At 35.4% G+C, this 18,258-nt stretch overlaps 1 protein-coding gene across 1 annotated transcript in view; it reads right to left on the bottom strand.

The window, feature by feature from the left end:
- Nucleotides 1–1,705: 1,705 nt before the first annotated feature.
- LOC149012437 (Di-glucose binding protein with Leucine-rich repeat domain-containing protein) overlaps nucleotides 1,706–18,258 on the bottom strand; it is a 43,295-nt gene continuing 26,742 nt past the window's right edge. The window contains exons 8-9 of the mRNA XM_089159832.1: nucleotides 5,895–6,103; nucleotides 1,706–3,262 (exon numbers count right to left, since the gene is read on the bottom strand). Coding sequence (XP_089015958.1) covers nucleotides 3,162–3,262; nucleotides 5,895–6,103 — 310 coding nt within the window. The 3' untranslated portion in view covers nucleotides 1,706–3,161. The remainder of the gene's footprint in view (nucleotides 3,263–5,894; nucleotides 6,104–18,258) is intronic.

Genomic DNA, 18,258 nt, shown 5'->3' with positions numbered 1-18,258 from the left:
CCTGATGAGAAGATGTAGCCAGTGCAGAAGTCAATCCTCCGGTCGACTCTAGTAGATAAATTTGTTGTCTAGTTTACCACGTCCAGTCTCCTTCCCCATTGCTAAATCTTGGAAGACACAATAAGATGGGAAAAAATCACTTTACAATTCAAGTCATGTATTAGATTACTGATAGAAAGCAAGTTAGTATAAAAATAAGGAAGATGTAAAACTTTAGACAAAAAAAGTGATGGAGAATGTTGAATGGTTCATTTTTCAACAATAGAAGAGCCATCAACAATTCGAACTTTATCTTTCCAATAACTTGGAGAATAGTGTTAAAAAAAATGAGGATGAACCTGTTATATGATTTGTGGCTCATGTATCAATGATCCAAGGTGCAGAAACCGAATAAAAATCGAAGCCTGTAATACCTAAAGTAGCAAGGTAGGAATTGGAATGGGTAGCAGAGAATTACTAGTAGACGTTGTACCAATAGTAAAAGACTACAAAATACGTCGTAGAGTAGCTAATTGCTCCTGTGAAAAACCAATGTCTATAGAGGATGTTATTGGAATAGTCTCAGAAAGATTAGCCTTCGGTTTATCCCTTCTTTGTACCCTTTTCCTTTCAAAATCAGCAAGCTTCCCATGGAGCTTCCAACAATTGACATTGATATGATATGGTTTGTGACAGTACTCACACTTGACAATCTCCTTAAATTAGATTTGGTGCTAAGAGACTGTAATACTGATTTCTCTACAATAGGAGCATGAAGTATAGCTAACCAACGGCTTTCCTCACACTGATTAAGAGCATAAAATTGTTCTAATGTAGGAAAGGGAGAACAACTCAATACTTGTACTTAGATCTAATCATACTCTACATTCAAACCAGCCAAGAAGTCATATACTTGAATCGTATCAACGTGCTTCCTATAAGTAGCCACATCATCAGGATTAGTGGGTTGATAATCTCCCTGATCGAACTCCTGTCAAAGATATTGCAATTCAGCGTAATACTAGGCCACAATCAGTTCCTTTTGGGTAGTCTCACGAAGCTTCTTCCGTAGCTCATAAACCTATGCATCATTCCCTAACTGTCCATATGTTTTTTTAGTAACCCTCTAGATCTGTGCTGCAATATCAAGTAATAAGTATCCATAGGCAATATTTGGATTTATGAAACTTAAAAATGAATGACATAATAAGAGAATTATTTGAGATCCATTTATCCTGAAAAAAACTTGTGGTGGTAAGCTTGATAGTGGTGCCCATAATGTGTCTAACAAGTCTTCTTCCAGCAATAGTTAACTATGCAGATTGATACCATATCATATAATTTGTTTTATCAAATCTTACCGAAAGAGGAAGAAGATTGGGATAAATTTCGGCGCCAGTGGGAGCAGTAGTACCATGGTGGTTGCCATGATCAAAAAAAATTTATTGTTCTCCAAGCTTCACCCTTTCGAAACAATTGAAACGTCATAAATTTAATAGTCTGACCACCCAAATAAATCTAAGAATTCATAGGATTCATAGGATAAGAACATTGTCAAAATCCTTTTTTTTGGTAGCTGGTTCAAAAGGAGAAAGCCGAGGTCGATTGGGCAGTGGGTTCTTTGGTCTGATCAGGTATGAGGATCAGTGGGTTCAATGGGGTTCAATAGATCGATGGGATTCCTTCTTTCATCCTTTTTTGTCTTCTTCTTTTTCTTTTGTGGGATGGTTCTGGTTGAGGCGATAGAAGGAAAGGGGTGCGATCAGAGTTGCAAATGGGTGACGGGTTTTGAAGAAGTTGTAGGTCTGTGTTGCCGAAATCAATGATGGTTCTAGTTGATGGGCAATCTGTTTTGTGGTTGGAGAACTCACGGTGACAAGGTTTGATGGTTGCAAAAGTCATGGTGGCAAGGCAATGGGTGCAACTCCAACCAAAGTCGAGCCAACAGAGAGAGGTTGAAAGAAGGTTTGAACTCTCTGTTCCTCTTTTTCTGAGTTTTTTTTTTTCCCTAAACGATTTTTCGCTATGATGTCATGTAGAGAAAAGCAATTGTGATAGAATGGCTTAAATTGATTACTATGATCACAAGTTCTTTATTTATAATGAAGTGAAAAAACACTAATACACAAATATCCTTACTTGAGAAATAAGAAATAGAAAATTATATGAATTGAACTCCTAACAAAATTGAACCAACCAACACTCTGCCTTAACCAAACTCCAAAGTGACGATCAAGAAAATCTACCCGGGGTGATTCTGCAAGCCCTTCCGAACCACTGCAATCTCAAAGAAAAAAGATGACCCAAGGGATCACAAGTCATATCTCAACATGAACAGAACTTGGCGTGTGAAACGCCTTTAAAGAAACCCAAACTAGAAGGTCTCCTTTTCTTTTCCCAACATTATAAGGTTACATTCCTGAACTTTTCGGAATGCATCTCCAATGCAAAGAAGAATGGAGTTACTTGTATCTTGAAACCTTTGTTTTTTGGTGGAAGATTTGTATCTTGAAACCATGTGTCCAAATATATTTAGATCCTAAAACATCATTAACAATAGATAACTTTATTGGTGACTCAACCCAAGAAAAAATCTCAGTATGGAAAAGAAACCAGAAAGAGAGTATTGCTTCTCTCCAAAAGCTTCTAAGCTGAAAAACAAAGAAACTAACATTCGGTTTAGATTGATTATTTCAACTAACTCACTTTTTCTTCTCTTTTTTCTTTTTATTTTTTTTTCAACCAGCCCACTAAGTGGACAGATTTGAAGAGCGGGTGAGGACACAGAAAAAGTACAACTGATAACTCTGGTGTCTGAGGTTTCCACTGAACTCTTTAACTATTTTGTACCGCTCAATGCCAAAATTTTGGTATGATACACTGGGCATCTCACGTACTTTGTTCTGAGTTTCACTAAGATATAATGCAATTTACAGACAATGCAACTTTTCCAACACCTGGGCTATGGTACAGATTGGTAAAAATGAGGAGGGGGGGGGGGGGGGGGAAGCAAAATTCAACCACCTTCAAGTGTATAGATTGAACTTGAATTTGCCAACCAAATCTCTGATGCGATGGGACACCACTTGGTTCGCAGGTAAATCACATCCAAGGTCCATTGTATGACTGAGTGTAGACCAAAGTATCTGCTCAATTTCAGTATCAATACTTCAAAAAGACTGTTAGCGGGGATTCACAGGAAACTTATTTGCACTCTGTGGCTCCATTTCCATAAGCATCAATGACTTCTGTCTGTGGTACCTATTCCTCTTAGCCGCAATTGCTGAAACAGAAGCATAAAATGTTTAGTCGATGAATAATGCCACTACAGTATTGATTAGAACAAATAAATCTGAAATCCACAAAGAAAAAAAAATAAACACAAGTCATATGTGATCCTAGTAATAATTATCCAATATAGCATTGACACGGATCAGCTTATATCAAACCGCATCAGTTGCAAACTAGGACACACTATTTTTTGGCCAGTACTCCAAAGCCTCATCGATATCAGGCAGCAATGATACCAATGTGTCTGTCCCGTATCTATGAGAACCACTGTAGCACCCAATAGCACAAATGTGACCCAACAACCCTGCGACCTTCCTATCTCTAGCAACACAACCTACAATCCAAGTGGCAACGAACCTGCAAGGCTGCAACACAAGCACTCATGGTTGAAATCAACAGTATTCGATCAGGGAACAGTCAGCCTGGAAACTGAAACACAACTGATCTGAATTGGCACAGATTGACCTGTGTATCAGACACTTCTGTATCTGATTATGTTAGAAATGAGGTCCCCTTTATTTTTATGGCTTACCCTAGGTCCATACCTGTAGCAAGTCAAAGCACTCGATGACCCATTCTGAAACTACTGGACACTCAGCAATCAAACAAGCCACCATGCAACCAAACCTCTGAAACCACCTTGCATGCCACCACAGCAATAATCACCTCATCTCTACTGCATTAAAAAAATCTCTAGCCACTGCAACTCTGCAGCCCCACCCCGCAATACCCCACACCCCTATTCCCTGACTTCAAACCCTATACCACACCTTCACATCTGAAAGCCCTAGCCCAAGTGCTCTGCTGAGTGCATGAACTGCCCCTGCAAGCACTCTGCTACCCATCAGCAACCCCATGGCATGCTTCATCCAAAATTCCCCATGCAACCACTAATCCATTATAGCACCCATTGCAACCATAGCTCCCACCCCCACACCGAGAAGTATCGCTGCAGACCCTCTGCCTCCAATCAGCTGATATTCTGCAGACACTTCAATATCCTTCTCTTTGAAGGAGAAATAAAAAGAAGATTGGGAAAAGAGAGAAAAGATGCTCAAGCATCCCGTTTGACAAATCCAGAGAGAACTTCAGGGTTCATGACACCACCAAGACCCCAATAGAAGAGAGAAATTGACAGTGAACACACAGATGACTGATGGAATGACAGCTTGCAAAGAATGTCTCCACCAAATTACAGAAAAAACAAGGAACAAGAAGACTTGTAAAAGCCTTCCACTTTCTGTTCTCTCTCTCTCTCTCTTTTTTTTTTTTTTTTTTTAATATAAAACTCGAATAGAGAAGACTCCTACCTAGCAAAGCCCCAAAACCATCGAATTTACCAGAAATTGATACAATTATGTAAAATTTACTGAATTATAAAACAAAATATGGAAAAATCAATTTTGTTATACTAACTATTTCAACAGACGGAATCTTAACAACTAGTTTTGAAATGAAAATGAACTACAATTGGAGTCATGGAAAGTAACAGAAACTTATATGAAAGCGCTAAACCAAATTTGCAGGTTATATATCCTTTTGAGATGCATCCAAGTTCCACCAACCCAGAAGATCACAACAAAACATTTCCAATTAAGACAAAAAGGACATGCAGATATCAAGGGAAAAAACTCTCTTCAAGTCCGATTTGCCTAAGACCCTAAACCATTACCCCTGAAGTTCATAAGAAATGAAAGGACCATTAAATAGTCCTAAGTATGCGAATATCAAAGAAGTGCAAAAAGCTACCTTTAGAAAATATGTAACTTGGATCATGTGAAAAACAGCCTTTCCGTGAAGCAGGTTTTAAAGATGATACATTATGACCCTCCAAAGACCTCAAGAGTGGCAGGAGCCTAGTGCACCGTATATATATATATATATATATATATATATATATATATTTTAAATTATTTATATATTCAAAATGTCTTATTAACATAAAAGAACAGATAAAAGTTTTGTGGGGTGCGTGGGAAATTGCTGATTAAAGGTTCCTATTGCCTATTCTGTTTACTTTCCTAATGTTAGCATCAAAGAGCAAGCATGAGTAGCTGCTTAAGTAAACGGTAAATCAAACCAACAGTAAGAATATCTTTCAAAATCAAACAAAGCAGATACTGAGCTTGCGGATGATTTGATAAAATAAGGGTTTTAGAGACCGCTTTGATTTTCTTTGGATGATTTTCCCTTCCTGAAAGGGCTATAAGATCTTTGCAATCTGAGGCCCCTCTCCTTCTATGTCATCTTTGTTGTATTTTGTATCTCTATTCAATAATTTATCACTTATCATGAAAAAAGTAATTATATCCAAGAATAAAAGATAGGGGATTTAGAGTTGTAAGAGAAGCCAGAGAAAAAATAAGGAGCATAGGATCTACTCAAATAAGGAACAGAAAAGAAACATCAGAAACACTTAATGTTTACCAGAAAAAGATATCAGAAACTTTTGCAGGTAACATAGAATCACACAGCAGCACCCAATGGTGAGGCAGGTACACCAAACAGTCAAAAAAATTCAAATGTAATAAAGAATATTTGAGTCCATGTAATTAAAAAAAAGAATAAAGAATAAAGAATAAAGAAAAAAATTATTAGAAATGCATATTTGAATTCAGACTTACATATTAAATCATGAGGAAGAGTGAAGTCATAATCATTCTCTCCCTTTCGGATGAAGCATAAATAAACCACCAATAGTATCACACTGATAATAATCACAGTTGAGAGACCAATGGCAACTTTGCCTGCAGTAGACAGGCCATCTTTTCCCCAAAATAGAGGACATGCCGGAAGTGAAGGCACACCACATAAGCCTTTGTTACCAGAAAGACTGGAAGAAAATACAGAAACCGACAGTGAGATTATGATCCATCCAAAAAATTAGATCATAAAGAAGTGAAAGATAAATAAATAAATAAATAAATAAAAAGAAAGAAGAAGAAGAAAAAGAGACTAGAAAACAGAAGGGGATCTTCGGGGAAAAGGGATCCAAATATATAAACAAGAACCAAGTGAACAACCGGAAGTCTAGAACAGACAGTCTTTAATGTATCTCACTTTCTTACTAAATACTCTATACATTTGACTTTCATCTAATTGTATGTGCAGTAATCACTGAAAGGCGACCCCAGTGCCAAAGGCTTCCGCACAAGCATAGTCTAGGGGCAATTTTCGTATGCAGCCTTATCCAACAATTTTTTCTGAGAAGCTGTCTCGATACCTTGACCTCACACTACAACTGTGGTCCACCAACCATTGCACCAAGGCCTGCCCCTTCAGATTTAGTCTACTGCAAGCTCTAATTTTGTTAGGCCTCACAATAACTCTCCCACCCACAGAAAATGGTTATAATGAAGGTCAATCAGTCCATTCTTCTTTCTTATTTCAGATGGAAAGCTTATGAACAATCAGTAATCAGAGATGAAGACTGAGGTCTGTGTGCAAGCAATCTGGGATGTTCATCCAGATATTGATACAGTATGCTTTCTGACTATTCTGTTTGCATAATAATATCCAATTCTACTTGTATAATATTATCCAATTCTATTTGCGTATTGATATACGAAAGCATGTTGAGAGTAGAAGGAACCTAGGTCAGTGTATATAGTATTATATTTAATGTCTAAAAGTTATGAGTGCAATTGTGCAAATACAATGAAACATTAGAGTCTTCATAATCATATACTTGAAACAGAAAATTTTAGCGAGAACAATGAAAAATACAAAATTTTATTTGAATATTTTACTGCAGAATTTTAGCAAAATTCTCGTTCACATTTGAGAAGCTTCGAATGTTTCTATTAGGACCTACACCAAGGAATGAAAATTAACACCCAAGCCACCACTTAGGGGCTTTTTGGTATTAGAATTTAGACAACACGGTGTCAAGGCACTAGAAAATTAACACTAATTTCTTAGGAAAAATATCTATGCCTGGCTCAGCTGTATGTATTCGATGTTCAAATTTCCATTGAATACCACTCAAGACTGAGGTTGAGGTCTAAATTCTAACTAATATCCCAAAGAAGCCAATACAAGCTCACAAATAGATAGCCATCTAGGGCAATGCATGCTCTGTCCGTGTGAATGCACCCTCTTTGCATCAACCCTATGGCAATCCAACCTGTGGATGTCCACCATGATGGCAATGAATGCTATACCTGGGGACAACCAACATACGCAATGAATGCTCTGTCCAGGCACATCCACCATATCCCACATCATAGCATGCAGTCCCATATGCTTTATCATAGCGTGGATTGCCATCTATGTGTTTTCCAACTTGTTCTAGTTCAGAGCCTTCATTGCCATAGCATGGACAGACAGAGCCTGCATTGCCATGGCATGGACGGACAGAGCTTTCATTGCCATAGCATGCCTGGAGATATATTTTTTTATCGTCTATCTTTTTCTCTCATCTTCATTTTCTGACAGTTTTTCAAATGATTGTGTATCTGGTATCATTTTGCAAAAAAAAATTTAAAAAGTTGGAAAAACAAGCATGTGTTTTTAAGTTATGACATATTTACGGAATTTCCCTAATAAAACATAAAAAACATCCATGAAGCCTTTAAAAACATGTCACCGTCTTCTTCTCCAAAAGTTATTCCTTATGTGATTAAAGGCAGCGATGCTGCAGTTGGGTTCTATTGAAGTCGATCTAACTTGGAAGATAACAGTTAAGACTTCAAATCGCAGTTTGGGTTTGTGAATCATTCTAAGTGATTGAGATTCATCATTAAGGACAGTATCAACTCTAGTTAGAAGCCAGTTTTCAAGATTCACCCAAGGACTTGAATCGGCTCAGATTGAGATTCTGATTTTTGACACTCTTCTGGGAATGGATGAAATGGTGAGGACTGAGGACTTAAAAGATGTTTGATTCCTCAAAGGCTTTGCTCCAATTGGTGCTTCTGATCTTCTTTGGTTCTTTCTTCTTATACTTCCTTCAGGAAAATTCACTGTCTTCAGCCATGAATCAGGTAACTGAACCATTCTTCATAAAAAAAGGGCCATTTTCCAGGGGATTTGAATAGTAGGAGTCTACCTCTCTCTTAGTTGCTCGGCGTTTTCTGAAAGCTGATCATCACCGACCGGAAAAGTGCTTAGGAAGCACAATTGGTTTGGCTGGAATAATTGTTAATGCCTGTCTCACTGCTTCTCTGAAACCATCCAGCAACCCATCTTCCATGTTCATTCCACTCCCTCTTGGTTCACCAATTACAGGTTTTGTTTTCTTTCCAAAAATTTTCTTTAGAGGATCTAATTTCATAATTTTTTGGTTTCAACTGAAGACTTGCTTTTAAGTAATACTAAACGTGCTCATCAATGACTCCCACTGGAAATCCTGGTGTTTGGTAGGTGAAGAATTCCTCTGATGGCCATGAACTTCAATAGAAAGACTGGAGATTTCTTTCCTGAACTGAGATGTCTGTCAAAGTAGCTTGGGGAAAAACATCTCTTGCAGTTTCAACCCCATCGTCTTGGGACTCGGTCATGCTGTTGCTCAAAAGATTTCTGCAATCAAAAAGTTCCAATTGAGAAGAATACTACTTCTAATGCTCCATAGCATTACATACGGAACTTCCTTGGCTAATGTTGCGGTGCATTTCTGAATCTAAACTAGGGTGCAAGTTTAGCCTTGGTGGCCTTGTCCTGCCCTGAACACAGGGCCTAGGCTAAAGATTTTGGCCCTGATGGCAGTCAGGGCCAAAGGCAGGCTTGGGATTACTGTTTGTCCCACCTGGCCCCTCTTTGATTCTTGGCCTTGACCCTAACCCTGATTTTGACCCTAACCCAAACCCTGATTTTGTCCCTGATTCTAACCTTGATTTTGTCCCCTAATCATGACCTTGATTTTGGCCCAAATCTTAACCATTAACCCTGACTTTAAGCATGGATTTAATCCAAACATTGACCCTCATATTAACCTTGATCCAAGTATTGATTGAACCCAGATCCTCCACCACATGGAGAGGAATTAATTCCAATCCACATGGGTGGATGCTTGATAAGTATATAATTTAAAAACACGATCCAATTTTTAAGGAAATTAACAAAAATAGATTAACCCCATTAACCACCGTTAAGATTTATTCCTAATTGAATATATCTTTAATTTTATTTTAACTTAATTAAATCCAACAACATCTCTCTCCCTCCCTCACTCACGAATCTTCTCCCTCTGTTTGCATTCTTTGTCTCTCTCCTTCCTTCTCATCCTCAATTCCATAAATTCACCCCCCTCCCGGTGTTCTCTATTCTTTTCTCTCTAATTAAAATTGCAACAAGAATATAAAACAAAAATTTTGAACAATATGAAATTTTTAGAAAATTCATTGCTAATTTGAGAGGAGAGAGAATATTCATTGCTAATGTTATGGGTTTAATTAAGTTAATATGAAAATTAATAATAAAATATTTAATTAGGAATAAGTCTAAAAGGTAGTTAAAGGGGTTAAATCTATTTTTTTAATTTCCTTCAAAATTGGATCATGTTATTAAATTAGACACTTGTCAAGCATCTACCCATATGGATTGGAATTAATTCCTCTCTATGTGGGAGGAGAATCTGGACTCCTCTTTATTTTCACCCTGAGTCATTCTAATCCCATAAGTCCCTTCTCTTATATTATTTTTTTATTTCTTTTGTTGTTGAGATTTAGTAAAAATAAATGATTTATTGTTTTTTATTATTATAATATGTTACTATAAAAACAAATTAATTCATTTTTTATATCTTACATTTTTATTAAAAATATCTACATAAATAACTGTTGACTTACTTAGAGTTAAATCTCTAACTAAAAATAATTAGGCTCATTTAGAATAAAAAATCTAATTAACTTGGGTACATTTTAAAGGACATAAGTTTAAGGTCACAAATCGTTATTCTTAAGCTAGGGCATTCTACGATCAAAGTTCCAATTAAATTATTTGGGGTTTTTTTAATGATCATAGCACAAAACAAGTTTAACTCAAAACTTGGTAGAAGTGTAAATATGAGTACTAGCCTAACACTATAAACAATAATTGGAATTCAATTCAAGTCACACCTAAGCGTAGTTTTTAAAGATCGAGAACCCTAAACGAAATATTGAAGTAAAATTTCAAAATAGAAGGTTCTCAACTGAAGTTGAATGATATGATCTATAAATTAAAAAAAAAATTATGACATAATATATTAAACAATAATTTTAACCACATTAATTGTTGATAAAAGATGATGCCTCATCCTCCAATAATGTGAAGTATCTAATATCTATTATATACTTTTTTATGGATAAATCAATCAAATGACATGAAATTAACTTGCAAAGAAATTGACAAATGAATCATTACTCGAATGTAATTCATAGTTATTTTTTATAAGAAACTTATTTTTCAATTCAGCTTCGGTCAATGGTATTGTTTAGAAAAATTCGATTTGAAAGTACAAAGTCATCCAACCCCCGTTTTAGAGTAAATACTAGTTACATTTTGTATCTTCTTCTCAACAAAAATAATTGGTGTTTAATTAAAAAGGTATTAATGTCATTGGACAAGGTTTCTTTTATCTTGTTAAGAAATATTCTGTTATTAGGGACAACCAAGGGTGAGACTAGTATTTTGATTTATTTTGTGATGATATTAATATTAAAAGATAAAACAAGAAGTGTCACTGATAAATTAATAATATAGAAAACTCCTTTTGCACCCCTTAAAATATATATATTAATAATTTTATACATTGATTAGGCATATATTAAAATTAGAATAATGGGAAAAAAATGAAATTCTAAATATTAACATCAATTTTTTTTTATTATTATTTTTATATATTAAATGTTCAAATTGAACAAGAAGTTAAATTATGTACTTTTATCAATTATACATATTATTAAAACTTAATCAGAGACATTGACAGCACCAATTAAGGACAAAGCCAAGGCCAATCAGGGACAGGGATAAGGACAGGCCATTAGAGATAAGGACAGGGCCAACCCATCAAAACCCTGCCCAATCAGGGACATTTAAGTTGGGAATGGTTTGTCTTAGGGCTAAAACAGGGATGGGCTAGGCCAAGCTTTTCCAATTCTAATCCCAGCCCTAAATGTTCTTAGCTAAACGTTTTCATATGTTCCTAATAGCCTTGTCCCTACCCGTATCCCTAATTGGCCATGTTCTTGTCCCTGATGGTCATGTTCCCGTTCTTGATTGGCTCTACCCTATATATATATATAAATATATGTTCGATAAAATGCAAAATCTAACATGTGGTTAATTTTTAATCTAACCAGTTGTTCAATATGAACCATTTTGTTCAATATGAACCATCTAATATATAAAAAATATTGGTCTAATATAATTGTATTATATGGCAAAATGAATAACAAACAAATTTTGATGTTAATATTCAGAATTTTATATTTTTTATTGTTCTAATTTTAACATATGCCTAATCAACATATAAGACTACTAAAAAACTTTTGTTAAGAGGTGCAATAGAAGTCTTTTACATAATAGATATACCATATAAACAAATTATCAATGACACTTCATGATTTATCTTCTAATATTAATGTCACCACAAAACAAATCAAAATATCAATTGCACCCCTAATAGCCCCTACCAACAGAATATTTTTAAAAGACAAAAACCTACCCAATGATATGAAGTGTCTATTATACTCCTTTAATTAAAAACCAATTGTTTGTACCTAAAAGAAAGTACAAATGTGAATAGCATTTACCCTAAAACAGGGTTAATATGATCTTATTCTTCCGAATCGAATTTTTCAAAATAATACCAAAAATTTTGGCCGATTTCAAATTGTAAAACAAAATTCTTATAAAAAAAACTACGAATTACATGCTAGAAATGATTCATTTGTCAATCTCATTGCAAGTTGATTTCATGTCCATTTGATATATATATATATATATATATATATTGGCAAACAAGACATCATCTTTTATCAACAATTAATATGGTTAAAAACATTTTTTTAATATATTATGTCATATGAAAAAAAAATTAATCATAAATCATATCATTCAAATTTTTCTTTAAAGCCTTCTATTTTGAAATATACTTAAATGTTCCAAATTAGGGCTGCCGATCTATAAAAATTATAGTTAGGTGCAATAATGACTTGAATTGGTTTTTCAATTATTATTTATAACATGAGGCTTGTACAAATATTTACAATCCTAATAAGTTTTGAGTTAAACTTGTTTTGTGCTTTGATCATCAAAAAACACCTAGAATAGTTTAATTGGAATTCTGATCGTAGAAAATCCTAAGTTAAGGATAACAATTTTTATGACCTTAAACTTATAGCCTTTACCAATTTAATTAAGATTTTGATTATAAAATACCCTCATTAAATCGGATTAGAATTTTCATTTTAAGTCAACAATTATTTAAATAATATTTTTAACAAAAATGTAGGATGTAACAGAAGACTTTTTTTTATGGTAACATAAAAATAATCATTTATTTTTACTAAATTACAACAACAAAAGAAATAAGAAAATAATATAATACAAACTGGACTCATGGGATCAAAATAACATGGGGCCAAAATCAAGGCTTGGATCAAAGTTAATAAGAGAGTCAATATTAGGATTAAATCCATAGGACGAGGCTAAAATCAGGGTTAAGATCAAAGACAAAATCATGTTCAAAATCAAGGTCAAGAGGACCAAGGCCAAAAATCAAGGACAGGTCAGATGGGACAAACAATAATTCCAAGTCGCCCTTGCCAGGCCCACCTCAAGGCCAAAATATTGAGCCCATGCCCTATTTAGGCTCAGGGCCGGATAAGGCGGGTTAAGGACATAAGGGCCAAACTTGCACCCCTATGCTTGGCATTGGCTTGGCCCCTCAGGGTTTAGGGTCAGGGACAAGAATCTTAGGTCCTAAATTAGGGCCAGGGCAGAAATAGGCTTAGCTAAGAACATTCAGGGTTGGGATTGGGATTGGAAAACCTGGTCCAACCTAGCTTGTTGTAGCCTTAATCTAAACCCACTATCAAGTCGCCACCAAGAAGGCTCCAAATGAAAGTGGAAGCCACTCATTTCTGTTTTCATCTCTTGAAACTTTGAAAATATAACTTTTTTTTAACATATAGATAGCGGGTTTGGGGATACGGTGGTTGGCCTTGGGAAACTTGTGACCATGTTGTTGCATATTTATCAACTCAACTAGGGTATGAACCTGTGGACTAGGAAGTTAGAAAGTTTCAGTCTAAAGCTGGTGATCCAGACCTTCAAAAGATAGCGGCATTTTATGTTTTTCTTTAAAACTAAAAAGCTTCTTTGTAGTGTGACCCATACAGATTTCTATATCCTTTTAGAGTATAAAATGTTTTTCCCCAGTTTCACCAACTTACCAGACAGAATTTCAAAATTTAAACACTCAAAAAACAAACAAATGCCAAAAAGTGTGCACCCTAGAAGACCAAAAAAAACAGAATTACAATACACACCCTCTGGTTCCCAAGTATTTTTGGAGTGATATTGTCATTGTCCCTTTTCTTGTCAATAGGTCTCTGCTTCCCCTAAATTTAAAACACCAGTCAGTCGGCTTCCTAACCCTAGTATTGCTTCAAATCTCCCTGCTTGTATTTTGGGTGTCTACTTTGTCTAATACTTTTTCCCTCTTGATCAAAACTTGATCCAAGGTCTTTCAAGCATAGTAAAAAATTCGAGGGAAACTCAAGTTTCGACCGGGTGAAAATGGGAAACTTGGGAAATTTCGAGGAAACCGAGGACTTTTTCGTACAAGTTTCGACAGGTTTTAAAGAGTATTTTGGGGTGAGATTCTACATTTAAGCTAATTAGAGTATAAAGAACATATTGACACATGCATTTTACTAAAAAAATCAATTTAGATATGTCATTCAAAGTACATAACATTAATGTAAAGTTGACCGAGAAGTACACAATAAAGTTAACTATACTTGAGCAACATATGATTTCTAACCAAGGAACTTTTTTTCGGCAAAATTTGGCAAAATATCACCGAAATTCGCTGGTTTCGCCCCCTGGCGAAACGATATCAGGGGGCGAAACGATAAATGCATAATATCGCCGGAAAATCGTCGATTTTCCGGCAAATCAGCGAAAATAGCCGGAAAATCGTCGATCTTCCGGTGAATCAAACCAAAATCGCCGGGTTGAAGGAGAAGAAGAAGAAGAAAGAAAGAAAGAAAGAAAGAAAGAGAGAGAGAGAGAGAGAGAGAAAGAAACAGAAGAGAGAACAAGCTATTCTAGTGGAATCACTGAATGAAGTGTCGGTGGTTTTACAACTTCGTCTTCTCCGGCGAGTTGAAGAAAGACTGATCGCTGCACTTGCACATGAAGAAATCACCGAATGAAGTGATGGGAATGGGTTGGGAACTTGGGAATTGGGATTTTGAAGTTAGAATTGTGTGTCGTAGAAGTAAGAGGGTATTTTAATTTTTAAAATATTCAAAGAGGAAATTGGGATTGTGTGTTATGGAAGTAAGAGGGTATTTTAAAAACTTCAAAGAGGAAATTGGGATTGCGTGTCAGAGAAGTAAGAGGGTATTTTAATTTGTAAATATGGGTTTGGGAATCGAGACTCGAGAATTAAGTTAATGAGGACTTAGAGATCGGCGATATTCAGCGAGATTTCGCTGGGTAGCAAACCGGCGATACCCAGCGAAATCTTGTTCCTTGCTTCTAACTTCTAAGTTCAATTCAAAACATCAAATAATCTCTAAACATCAAAATTCAAATACAATGTAACTAGTAATAAAAATAAAATGGGAAGTACAACTCACTAATTAAAAATATCTTTTTATAATTAAAATATTTTTTTATAATAATTGTTAAATATAAGAAAAATCAGAAAACATACTAAAACACTTCAAAAAACAGATCCAATCAATTATATATGTAGAGTAAGACATTCATAAACATTATGAAATTTTTATTCCTAATTTTAAAAAAAATTTATAATTAAATTAATTTTATAATAATTATTAAATACAAGAAAAATCAGAAAACATAGTTAAGCACTTCAAAATCAGATTCAATAAATTACATACGTAAATCTACTTATTAGAGACAACACATAACAATATTAACTCAATCCAATATGCTTTGAGCATGAAGCAAATAAAAATAAAAATGTAATTTTTTAGGTATTTTTTTAAAATCAGAAAAATAAAAAAATAGTAGAACACTACAACGATCAAATCCAACAACCACCACTTGTTAATCTACCTGCTAGAGGCCATCATAGTAAATTTCAAAACATTCCAACACCATTTGATCATGAAAGAAAGGAAAAAATAAAAAAATAGGGGAAACTTAGGTTACCTTCCAACAAAGCTTGAAAACTATAAAATAATCCACCAAGAAGGGTCGAAATCAACAAAGGAATGCTCAAAAGTGGTCGAAATGATGCAAAATCATGAAAAAAGGTGGTAAAATGGAGTCGAAACTTTCCCCAACTGGTTCAGGCTGGTTCAACCATGTTTCGACCCAAAGTCAAAATTTCGACAGTTTCGATCAAAACTGAGGACCTTTTTTCGGTCCTCATGAGTTTCGTTTCGACTTTTCAAAAATGTGAAATTCGATCGAAATTTCACATGTTTCGACCGAAATTTGTACCATGCTTTCAAGTGTAATTTTTCTTGGGTAATCTACCACATAAAGGGTAAGTGTTATCATCACCCCCCCCCCAAAAAAAAAAAAAAAAAAAAACACCCTTTTATAACCATGGATATCACTTTTTTATGATGATGAACTCTTCACCTCAAGGGGAGACACTAGAAGAATAGATCCTTCTCCTTCATTTGTCATTAATAGTTATATTCAATGGGAGCAAGCTGGTCAAATTGGTATTTGCAATCTTCAATGGGAGCAAGCTGTTGAGATTAATGGTACAGCTAAAAACACAGGATCTCATCGCCTCCTCTAAGTTAAACCCCCCCCCCCCCCCCAAAAAAAAAAAAAGGAGGAAAAAAAAGCCTCCCATCCATATCATGCTCATCTGTCCTCCTAACTCCTACGCAAGTTCTCCAAACCAACAATTGGTAATAAGACTCCACTAATCATGATGATCACCCAATTGTTCTTAGAAAAGAAGAAGGGAGTAATTGTCTCCCTCCTACTGGGCCTTTGTTTCTTCTCTGTCTTCTATATCTGTTCCATAGGGTCGCAAGGAAGCCATCAACAACAAGAACAACAACAACAATAAGCCTTGTCCCAACTAAATGGGGTCGGCTACATGAATTCTTGTATTCCAATCAGTTATGTTTAAGGCCATGCTAGATACAAGGCCTAAGCTATACATATCATTTCTCACCACTTCTCTTAAGGTTATCTTAGGTCTACCCTAGCTCTTATAGTTCCTTCAATCTATATTATATCACTTCTCCATACAAGGGCATGTATAAGTCTCCGTTGAACAAGGCCGGCCACCTCAAACGACTTATGGGAGCAACTCCTAAACCAACTCTAATATGATCATTCATTATCTTATCCTTCCTAGTTTTGCCACCCATCCATCTTAGCATCCTCATTTCTGCTACACTGAGTTTATCTATATGATTCTTTTTAACAGTCCAACACTCCGCATCGTACATCATAGTTGGTCGAACAACGGTCCTATTAAATTTTCTTTTAAGCTTTAATGGAATACATCAATCACACAAGACCCCGAATTCACCTCTCCACTTCAACCACCCTATTTTAATTCTTTAAGAAAAATCATCCTCTATATCACGTCTTTTATTAATGATTGAACCTAGGTATCTAAAAGAATCACTCTAAGGAATCTCCTTATTGTCAAGTTTCACCACCTCATCATCTACCCAATAATGACTAAAATTACAAACTAGATATTCTGTCTTCGTTCTACTTAATTTAAAGTCTCTTGATTCCAAATTTGTTCTCCATGCTTCTAACTTGGTATTGATTCCCACTTAAGTCTCATCTATCAACACAATATCATCAACAAAAAGCATACACCAAGGGACCTCGTCTTAAATGTCTTTGGTTAATTCATCCATTACAAGTGCAAATACAAATGAACTTAAAATTGATCCTTGATGTAGCCCAACTGTAAATGGGAATTCATTACTTTGTCCCCCCCCGGTTCTTACACTTGTCACTAAACCATCATATATATCCTTAACTATATCTACATATTTACTTGCAACACTTCTTTTTTCTAGTACTTGCCAAATTAACGCTCTAAGAACTCTATCATAAGCTTTTTCTAGGTCAATAAATACCATATGAAGGTCTTTCCTACACTCTTTATACCTTTCTATAAGTCTCCTAGTTAGGTAAATAGCCTCCATTGTAGATCTTTCTGGCATAAACCCAAACCGGTTCTCCGTAATTGTGGTTAAGTGTCTCAAAAGGATTTCAATTGCTCTCTCCCATAGTTTCATAGTATGGCTCATTAGTTTAATGCCTCTATAGTTATTATAGCTTTGAATATCTCATTTATGTTTGTAAATTGGAACCACAATGCTTCTCCTCCATTCATCTAGTATTTTCCCTGTGCACATAATCTTATTAAACAACTTAGTTAACCAACTAGCCCGCGGGTTTCTAAGCTCTTCCATACTTCAATTGGGGATTTCATCAGGACCTTGTGTTTTGCCTAGTTTCATCATTCTTAGTGCTTCTTTTACTTCGAACATAGAAATCCTCCGCAAATATGGTTGAAAATTGGTGCCTTGGTGAATGGTGTAATCATCCAAATCACAGGTGCTTAAAGCATGCTTGGTTTAGTAGACTAAAGAAATAGATTTCTCATCTTTTCTTAATGTCCTCATCACCAGTGGCGGAGCCACGTTGGGGCCGAGGAGGGGCCATGCCCCCCCCCGGATTTTTTGAAAATTTAAACATCCCTATTATTTTTCCTTATTTCTCTCACTTTATATGTGAAATACCACTATTTGGCCCCCCCTCCAAAAATTAAAAATAAAAATTTAAGATAAAGATGATGGGTAC

The sequence above is a fragment of the Hakea prostrata genome, chromosome 6 (assembly GCF_041222555.1).
Source record: "Hakea prostrata isolate BN-2017 chromosome 6, UWA_Hpros_2, whole genome shotgun sequence".
In the NCBI taxonomy this organism is placed as follows: Eukaryota; Viridiplantae; Streptophyta; class Magnoliopsida; order Proteales; family Proteaceae; genus Hakea; species Hakea prostrata.
The sequence above is the reverse complement of the archived record's forward strand: the minus strand, read 5'-3'. Positions and strand labels throughout refer to the sequence as shown.